Raw genomic sequence first — 10,000 nt, forward strand, 5'->3', positions numbered from 1 at the left:
ACATAAATTCTGCTGGAAATAGATTTTACAAACCTTTCTGTTTTAATTTGAGTTTAAATGAAGTTGAGTTTCATATTTCATCTCGATGAACTTTTCCTGTCCTTCTATTAAATATCTATATTGTTGTATAGTTTTTCTATTGATCAGTCGTTTCATTCAATGGAAAAATTATGTTAATATTATTCTGGAAATTTTTACTATAGTATTTTAATTTTAGTGTCTCAGCATTTATCTATGGAAACATATGAAATGTCTTTCATAATAATATTTAATTAAAAATAATAATATTATTTCTCATGAAAGTTTTCAGTGTATAAACTCTACAGCAGACTGAGCTCAGTGACGCCGCCTGGTGGGAAAACACTGATACTGCAGCTAGTCGTCCTGTCACTGTCACAGTGTTTTACAGCTGGTGACAAACTGTCTCAATGCTAAACACTTTCCCAGAACTCTTCACACTGTCAGCACAACAGAAGTCTCTGCAGACCAAACTGTGACTCTTGCCTTGCTTTAACACAAAAGATATTCAGTGACCAGCAGGCCCGAATCATCAAGTTAGAGACCCCTGGGCACAAATGTTTGATGGGCCCCTAGCCAACTTGGTTTGGTATGATAATGATAATACTATGATTAATGTAGGTTGTCCTCACACACACACACACACACACCTGTTGCTGTCTCTCTCCTGTCCTCCTCCTCTGCTCTCCAGGGGCTGTCTGTCTGTCTGTCTGTCTGTCTGCCTGTCTGTCTGTCTGTCTGTCTGTCTGTCTGCCTGTCTGTCTGTCTGTCTGTCTGTCTGTCTGTCTGTCTGACGATCTCCTCCTCTCCACCTCTCCTCTCTCCAGTTGCTCTTTTGGTCCTACTGAACATTTTCCTCAACGACGTCGTTAATGTTAACAACAACATTTTCATCCTGATTTCGTTTAACGAAAAATGTGTCAATAGACGGCACACTTCTTACAGTAATAGTGACGCCTCCCTCTCCTCTTCTTCTCGTTTTCTCTTTCGTTTGCTGCACCCACTTCTGCTTGTTTCATCATTTTTGAACGGTCGGGTCGGTTAGAGACGGCGGCGTAGGGGAGAGCGGGGCGGGGTGTAACCATGGTTTCCACACCTGACCAATTATATCATTCTGTTTAGGTAAAAAAAAAAATATGAGCGTGTTTTTGATTGGTTATATATGGTGTCATGACCTGAAATTTAAATTTAAGAAAAAAACATTTCTTGTAAAAAAAAATGTTGTGCTGCTTGGGCCCCCGAGTGCGCGTGGACCCCTGGGCCCGTGCCCAGAACACCCATTGGATAATCCGGCCGTGGGGACCACAGCTTTCAAAATGCTTGAATTGTTTTCTCACTCAAAGTCGACCAGCAGCAGAACAGGTGTGTCTGCAGCCCGTTCTGCACATGCTCACATACTCTGTTCAAAACTTATATTTACAGTTTTGTATGTTTTGTTTTTTTGTTTTGTTTTTTGAGCAAACTATTACAGTATTGACTTTTGTTTTCCTTACAGCAATTTTCATTTCCTGTTGTCCTGTTGCATTCCTCTGACTTGTTCCTGTAGTATACTGTAGTACATTCTGTAAAGAGGAACCATTCTTACTGTATTTTGTTTACTGTAAAATAAGGCAATGTACACATTTCTTATACAATTAACAATAACAACAAAAAATATATATACACACAACAAAATGATTTACTACATCAAAGATTGCCATAAAATGACACATCTACTGTAATGCTACCTGTTGTTAGTGTTTTTTAGGTAATTGTGTTATGAGTGACAAAGTGTTGCTGTTGGAGAAAACTAGAGCTGCTGTTTTGGTCAAATTATTTGATTTTGACAGAAGTATGCAGAGTTTTGGTAGTTTTGGTGCATTTTGGGTGTGAAATGAACTGTTGTGCCAAACTGTGTCGGTACAGACAGTGAAGAGTTCTGAAGAAGTGGAGTACACTGTAATACTACTACACACTGCCATGATAATACTACTAATACTAATACTACTACTACTGATAATAATAATAGTAATATTAGTAATAGTAATAATAGTAATAATAATAACACTGTCTCCTACAGCTACACCCTCTGTCAGGCTGAGCTCAGTGACGCCCCCTGGTGGGAAACACACTGCCATGATAATAATACTAATACTAATACTACTGATAATAATAACAATGATAATAATAACAGTAATAATAATGATAATAATAACACTGTGTCCTCCAGCTACACCCTCTGTCAGGCTGAGCTCAGTGACGCCCCCTGGTGGGAAACACACTGCCATGCTGATGTGCAGCGTCTACGACTTCTACCCAAAACAAATCCGTGTGACCTGGCTGAGAGACGGAAAGGTCGTGACCTCTGATGTCACTTCCACTGATGAGCTGCAGGACGGGGATTGGTACTACCAGATCCAGTCCCACCTGGAGTACACACCCAGGTGAGTCCAGATCCACCTGGAGTACACACCCAGGTGAGTCCAGATCCACCTGGAGTACACGCCCAGGTGAGTCCAGATCCACCTGGAGTACACGCCCAGGTGAGTCCAGATCCATCCAGTAATAACATGTGGCACTAAACCAACCTGTGTGTGTGTGTGTGTGTGTGTGTGTGTGTGTGTGTGTGTGTGTGTCTGTGTGTGTGTGTGTGTGTGTGTGTGTGTGTGTGTGTGTGTGTGTGTGTTGAACAGGTCTGGAGAGAAGATCTCCTGCATGGTGGAGCACGCCAGCCTGAACACTCCTGTGATCCAGGACTGGGGTAACTACCTGTCTGTCTGACTACCTGTCCGTCTCTCTACCTGTCTGTCTGTCTCTCTGCCTGTCTGTCTCTCTGTCTGTCTGTCTGTCAGTCTGTCTGTCTCTCTGTCTGTCTCTCTACCTGTCTGTCTCTCTGCCTGTCTGTCTGTTGACCTGTCTCTCTCTCAACAGATCCGTCGATGCCTGAGTCTGAGAGAAACAAGATCGCCATCGGAGCCTCAGGACTGGTTCTGGGTCTGATCTTATCTCTGGCTGGATTCATCTACTACAGGAGGAAGGCCCATGGTCAGTCCACTAGACCAGTTCAGACCAGTTCAGACCAGTTCAGACCAGTTTAGACTGGTTCAGACCAGTTCAGACCGGTTAACAGCAGTCTCTTCTTCTCTTGTGTTTAAATGACTAAATAACAGCAATCTCTTCTTCTCTTGTGTTTATATGACTAAATAACAACAGTCTCTTCTTCTCTTGTGTTTATATGACTAAATAACAGCAGTCTCTTCTTCTCTTGTCTTTATATGACTCAATAACAGCAGTCTCTTCTTCTCTTGTCTTTATTACAGCAGTCTCTTCTTCTCTTGTGTTTATATGACTAAATAACAGCAGTCTCTTCTTCTCTTGTCTTTATATGACTCAATAACCGCAGTCTCTTCTTCTCTTGTCTTTATATGACTCAATAACAGCAGTCTCTTCTTCTCTTGTGTTTATATGAGTAAATAACAGCAGTCTCTTCTTCTCTTGTGTTAAATCAGGACGGATTCTGGTTCCCACTAACTGAGGTAGGAATCCTAAACTTGTCCCTGTTGTCTGTTTGTCTCCTGGAAGGAAAAGTCAGCTGGGAATTCAACCTGCTTTCTTGTGTTTTCAGTGCTGCCACCTGCTGGAGAGGAGGAGCTGCTGTTTCTGCTTCAAGCCTTCTGTGACACGCTGCACATGTGCTGTGACATACATGATGTACAGCACATGTATGTTCTGTGATATACATGATATATATGTATTGTGATATACATGATATATATGTACTGTGATATACATGATGTACAGCACATGTATGTACTGTGATATACATGATATATATGTACTGTGACATACATGATGTGCAGCACATGTATGTTCTGTGATATACATGATATATATGTACTGTGATATACATGATGTACAGCACATGTATGCACTGTGATATACATGATGTACAGCACATGTATGTAGTGTGACGTACAGCACATGTATGTAGCATGACGTGTATCTGAGTGTCACTCTGATGTATTTGTGATTGAAGCTTCACTTCCTGTGTGACATCATTGTTTTCCAGCGGCTAACTTCCTCAAACTGACTCAGACTAAAGGAAGAACATCTGATCCTCCTTCTGTCCTTTAACTTCATCTGTAAAATCACACAATCAGCTGCTTCAATATTTTAGGAGCCTTAGGTTTTCTGAGTGTTAGATTCTTATATTTCTACTGGAGTGAGATGTCTTTTCCTACAATAAACCTTTGGAAAACACTCTGTCACTTTGTTATTTTAGCTGAGACTCTCCTCATGTTTGTTTGTGTGTTCAGAAACATGTCAGCATCACATTAATGATCCATGGGAAAGTCTCACATGTCATCGTTACATATTTAGTTGTATATTTATTATATTATCTGTGTAATTGATTATGAAGCTCTGTCCATATTTACAGCCCATCATTGATTATAAACCCGTCAGCACATATCCATTACTGTAATATTCCATATCTTTATATTAACTCCTGTGATCACACAACATAAAAACCTCTGAAAACACTTTTTAAATCTTCATGAGGATCAATCCTGACACATTCGTGGTTTCTGAGTGTTTTCACCGACACTAACTTACAGGATTTTACCCAAATCTCTTCATCCAAAATGACAAAACAGTGAAACTGAGCTCAGAGTTGGATCTGCTGCAGCTTGGTGCTGCTCACATGTTTCTGACAGACCGGACAATATTCTGGATCGACTGACTTTAGATCAATAAACACAACGCAACACTTAGAAACCAGGAAGCTGTGGACAAGAAATCCACCGACTCCAAGGACCAATCCCAGCTTTCCTCTGATATTATCTTCCAGTTTCTCCTCCCAGTCTGTTTTAATCTGAGCAGCTGAAGATGTTTCTAGAGACATTATTATATAAAAGAGAGAAATCAGACCTGAGATCTAGCTGGTTTGTTCAGGAAGGTTTAGTTTGAAGGTTGGACCTGAAGGAAGCAGAATGAACTGAAGTGGGTCAGTTGAATCCAGATTCATCAGCTGCATCAAAGTTGACTGGATTCATTAAGACCAGGACTCTGCCACAGAGGAACATCTCAAGTCTGGTCTTACAGAGGCAAGAGACGATTATCATGAATGAGAAACATCTGGTGTGAAATGTGACTGAAGCTGACAGCAGATCAGCAGAGTAGAACACAGTAGAAGATGGTTTGGTCGTTAGTAGAGTCCAGATAGAAACTCCAGATCTGGCTTCAGTCTGGGACCAAACTGTTTAGAAACAAAATGTAGAAGTTGCCACTTTTCTGCATCCTTCCTCTTGTACCCAGCGCCAAAGATAAAAACAATTTCAGTCCATTTCTCATTACAGTGTGAGAAAACGGTTTGTAGAGCTTCAAAAAGCACCTGAAGTCTTTCACATTGTATATAACAATGAAAAATTGTCTCTGTTGACTGACAGAAAGGACACATAACAGATCCAGTTGGATTTATTTTTGAAATGAAGTTGTTGACTGCCAGCGCTCCCTGCAGGATCCTCCACTGCAGGATCCTCCACTGCAGGATCCTCCACTGCAGGTCACCTGACCTTTTGTTCAGTGGGGCTTTATATAGCACCCTCCATCCACACTGGCCTACAATCATCTGCCACCTTTAACTTTGTTCTCCATACAGTGTCCTTTCTCTCATTCAGCATTCTTTTGTTCAAGGCTACAACACAACACTTGTACAAGACTTCCCCATTTAACATGTAAAAGTCCATTTTAGCAGCCAAATTAGAGACCAGCAAAGGTCCCGTTACTCCAGTCTGGTCTATTTTGAGACCCAACTCGGGGAAAGAATCTCCATTATCAGGAGTCTCGGTCCCGATGGCATAGTCCTGCAGCATGTCCAGCTCCTCGGTAGTGAGTCTTTTAATCCATGCATTCAGAATGTCCCTGGTATGTCGGCTTGACCTCAAGCCCAGCAGCGAAGTCATTGCTTCCGTGTCATGAAGCCTCGGACCTGCAGCATCCACTATGTGCTTCAATTTAACAGTTCCAGCTGAGCATAGCCTCCGGGTGAGACCAGGTTTGCTGTCATCCTGAATGTCCAACCTGGCCCCGTGGATTAGAGGCTCCTCCAGGAGCCAAAACAGTGATGCTGTAGGCTCCAGTCTGCACCACTTAAAAGGATTCCAGGCTCTAAACAGTCCTTGATAAAAAGGTGGCAGGTCATGCACACTCTTAAAAACACAGTCTGTTAAAAACAAAGAGGCGTCTAAACCCAAGCCCTGTACCTTCTTTAAAATAGTGCTCATGAGAGGTCTCCACAGCACATCATCAGTCCCTGTGAGGTAACGCTGTATGAACTGTAGTCTAAAAGCTGCTACTCTGCTCTCTAGATGCACTAAACCCTGCCCTCCCTCCTCTCTTGGTAGGTATAGTACACTCTGTGGTACCCAGTGTAGTTTATCCCAAAAAAAGTTAACCAGAATAGACTGCACTTTTTTCAGCAATCCAGCAGGGGGTTCCATACATACTAGCTTGTGCCAGAGGGTGGAGGCCGCCAAATTATTAACAATAAAAAAACGTCCTCAGTAAGATATTTGGGGCAGCAGCCATCTCCACTTTGTTAATCTCCCCTCCACCTTTTCCACCACTCCCTCCCAGTTTTTCCCAACAGTCTGGTCATCTCCTAAAAACACTCCTAGATACTTGAAACCCCTCCTCTTCCAAATTAGCCCTCCTGGCAGCTGAGGGAGACCTGCAGACCACCTTCCAACCACCAAAGCTTCACTTTTTGCCCAATTTACTTTAGCGGCCGAAAGTTTTCCAAATCTTTTTACAATCTTTCCAACCAAATTTACATCATCTTGATTTTTTACAATGACAACAATATCGTCTGCGTACGCAGATAAAACAACTTGTGTGTTAAAATCAGGTAAAAACAGACCATCAATATAAGAGCGAAAATTGTGCAACATGGGTTCAATTGAAAGTGCATAGAGCATACCAGACATTGAGCAGCCCTGTCTTATACCTCTAGATGCTTTGAAAGGTTTACACAAAACACCATTCATTTTCAGTACACTCTCAATAACTTCGTACAGAACCTTAATCTTGGCAATAAGTCCAGGGCTGAGGCCAAACCTTTCTAACACTTTCCAAAGGTATTGGTGCTCAACCCGGTCAAATGCCTTTTCCTGGTCCAAAGAAACCAGACCAGCATCAAAGCCCAATGAACCAGAGACTTCCAAAACATCCCGAATTAGTGACACATTGTCAACAATGGACCTGCCGGGCACACAGTAGGTTTAGGTCCGGTGGATGACCTGATCCATCACCTTCTTCAGTCTGTTGGACAGGACTCTGGAGAGCAGCTTGTAATCCGCACACAGCAGAGAGACCGGACGCCAGTTCTTCATATCTTGTAGGTCAGAACAACGTCAGAACTGCTCTCCTGCAGCTCTGGGGCAAAGACGAGTCATTAAGACATTCAGTGAAGACTTCAGTGACGTCATCACACAGTTCGGTCCAAAAAGCCTTGTAGAACTCCGGCGGGAGTCCGTCAGTCCCAGGGACCTTCCCCCCCCCTGCATGCTCTGCAGCGCTGTAGACAGCTCCTCTGTAGTCAGAGGACCCCCCAACTCCTTGTTGGTCTCCTCTGAGACTCTGGGCAGCCCACTGCAGAAAGAATCAAACGCCCCTTCATCCTCATTGTACTCACTGCTGTACAGAAGAGAGTAAAAGTCCACAGCTCTCTGCCGGATCTCACTGGCCTCGGTCAGCAGCTGTCCTGTAGTCGATCTCAGAGCGTGGATGAACCTGCTCTGCCTGTTCTTCTTTTCCAGGCTGAAGAAAAACTTTGAGGGTGAGTCCATCAGAGCAGCACTCTGAAAGCGAGACCGGACCAACGCCCGCTGTGCTTTAGCGCCCAACAGGTCAGCCAGCAAGGCTTTTTTGGATTTGAGATAATAATAATAATAATAAACTTTATTTGTATAGCACCTTTCATACAAGAAATGCAGCTCAAAGTGCTTTACAACAGAGAAACTACATGCACCAAGTGCTTCACATAAAACTTGATAATGATAGTGAGAATAAGATAAGAGGAGAATAGAATACATAAAATGCATCTTCACATGAAAATAGACATAGAATGAGCATAACATAAGATGGAAAATAAAATCCACTGTAAAATAATAATAAAAATAAAGTTAAAAAATAGAGTACATAGGATGCATAAAATCAAGTAAAATACAAATTTTAAAAGAAGTGCAGCAGTGCATAAGTGCGAAGCAAAGTGAGAAAAAAATAAAAAATAAAAAATAAAAAAAAGAGTTCAAGGCCTGTATCGGGAAAGTCAGAGCTAGTTAAAGGCTAAAGTGAAGAGATAAGTTTTTAGCTTTCTTTTAAAAATATTTAGCGAGCTGGCTTACCTGATATCTATAGGTAGTGTGTTATCTATAGGTAGTGTGATATCTATAGGTAGTGTGATATCTATAGGTAGTGTGTTATCTATAGGTAGTGTGATATCTATAGGTAGTGTGTTATCTATAGGTAGTGTGATATCTATAGGTAGTGTGATATCTATAGGTAGTGTGTTATCTATAGGTAGTGTGTTATCTATAGGTAGTGTGATATCTATAGGTAGTGTGATATCTATAGGTAGTGTGTTATCTATAGGTAGTGTGATATCTATAGGTAGTGTGATATCTATAGGTAGTGTGATATCTATAGGTAGTGTGATATCTATAGGTAGTGTGTTCCATAGCTTTGGGGCGTAATTGACAAAGGCTGCATCCCCGATTTTCTTTCGGCTGTTGCTGGGAACCTCCAATAAAGCAGCAGCAGATGATCGCAGTGTTCTTGAAGGCAGGGAGTGAACAAGGGAGTTAGCAATGTAGCTTGGTCCTAGCCCATTAAGGGCTTTGTATATAAGGAGGAGGACCTTAAAATCAATTCTAAATGTTACGGGAAGCCAGTGTAGAGCAGCTAAAACTGGACTAATGTGCTCTCTCCTCTTGGTTCTGGTTAATAGCCGAGCTGCAGAGTTTTGAATGAGCTGAAGTCTCTCAGTGTTTTTTTTCGGGAGACCGGTAAAAAGTGCGTTACAGTAATCGAGTCGGCTTGAAATAAAGGCATGAATCAGATTTCCGGCATCTTTTTGATTTATAAATGGTCGTACTTTAGCTATGTTTCTAAGGTGGAAAAATGATGTTTTCGTCACCTTGTTAATGTGGGACTTGAAGCTTAGATCTGAATCTAGGATAACACCAAGATTTGTAACCTCAGATTTAATCCAGGGAGTCAATGTTCCCAGATTATTAAACAGCAGAGGTCTTCAAAGCAGCCTTTCCTGTGGACTCTGCAGAACTCTGCAGCTCCACTATTTCAATCTCTATATCCCTCATAGATTTGGTGATGTCACGAGACACTGAAAGTGTACTGTTGACAAAGCTGCTTAATCTGTACCTTCCCACAATCCCACCACTGTTTCAACGATGTAAAGTCACTTTTCCTAGTTTTAAAAATTTTCCAAAAAAATATAAACGTTTCTTTAAAATGTGCATCTAATAACAGAGCAGTGTTAAAATGCCAGTAAGCAGACTTTTGTTTGACTTTTGCAATAAAAACATTGCATGTTACCATGGAGTGATCTGAGAAGCCTACAGGCATAATCCTGCATTCTTTAAAAATACTAAATGATGCTTAAAAGAATAAAAATGATCTAATTGTGCCATAGTAAAAGAATTTACAATTACAAAGTACAAATGTATGACTTTTTATACTACACAATCTGCCATATGGATTTTTATACAACATAATCTGCCACCTGTATCAAATTTTCAGCAATCTCTTAAAAAAAATTGAAAAAATAACTTATTTGTGGCTCACGATTTGCAGCCATCACACCGACCGGTCTGTACTAGCTGCGCAGTACAGGCAGCAGCGACAAGCCTGAACTGCTCCCCCCTCAGAGACCCCCCTGTGACCCCCCTCTCCACGCCAAGACAGGGTTAAAATCACCCGAGAG

At 41.6% G+C, this 10,000-nt stretch overlaps 1 protein-coding gene across 1 annotated transcript in view; it reads left to right on the forward strand.

Moving 5' to 3' along the window:
• The window catches only part of LOC139914465 (H-2 class II histocompatibility antigen, E-S beta chain-like), a 5,072-nt gene extending 815 nt beyond the window's left edge, over positions 1-4,257 (forward strand). The window contains exons 3-8 of the mRNA XM_078291672.1: positions 2,228-2,441; positions 2,691-2,758; positions 2,929-3,042; positions 3,507-3,533; positions 3,623-3,773; positions 3,951-4,257. Of these exons, the coding sequence (XP_078147798.1) occupies positions 2,228-2,441; positions 2,691-2,758; positions 2,929-3,042; positions 3,507-3,532 (422 nt within the window). The 3' untranslated portion in view covers position 3,533; positions 3,623-3,773; positions 3,951-4,257. The remainder of the gene's footprint in view (positions 1-2,227; positions 2,442-2,690; positions 2,759-2,928; positions 3,043-3,506; positions 3,534-3,622; positions 3,774-3,950) is intronic.
• The last annotated feature ends 5,743 nt before the right edge of the window (positions 4,258-10,000 follow it).

Source organism: Centroberyx gerrardi, chromosome 23 (assembly GCF_048128805.1).
Source record: "Centroberyx gerrardi isolate f3 chromosome 23, fCenGer3.hap1.cur.20231027, whole genome shotgun sequence".
Lineage (NCBI taxonomy): Eukaryota > Metazoa > Chordata > Actinopteri > Beryciformes > Berycidae > Centroberyx > Centroberyx gerrardi.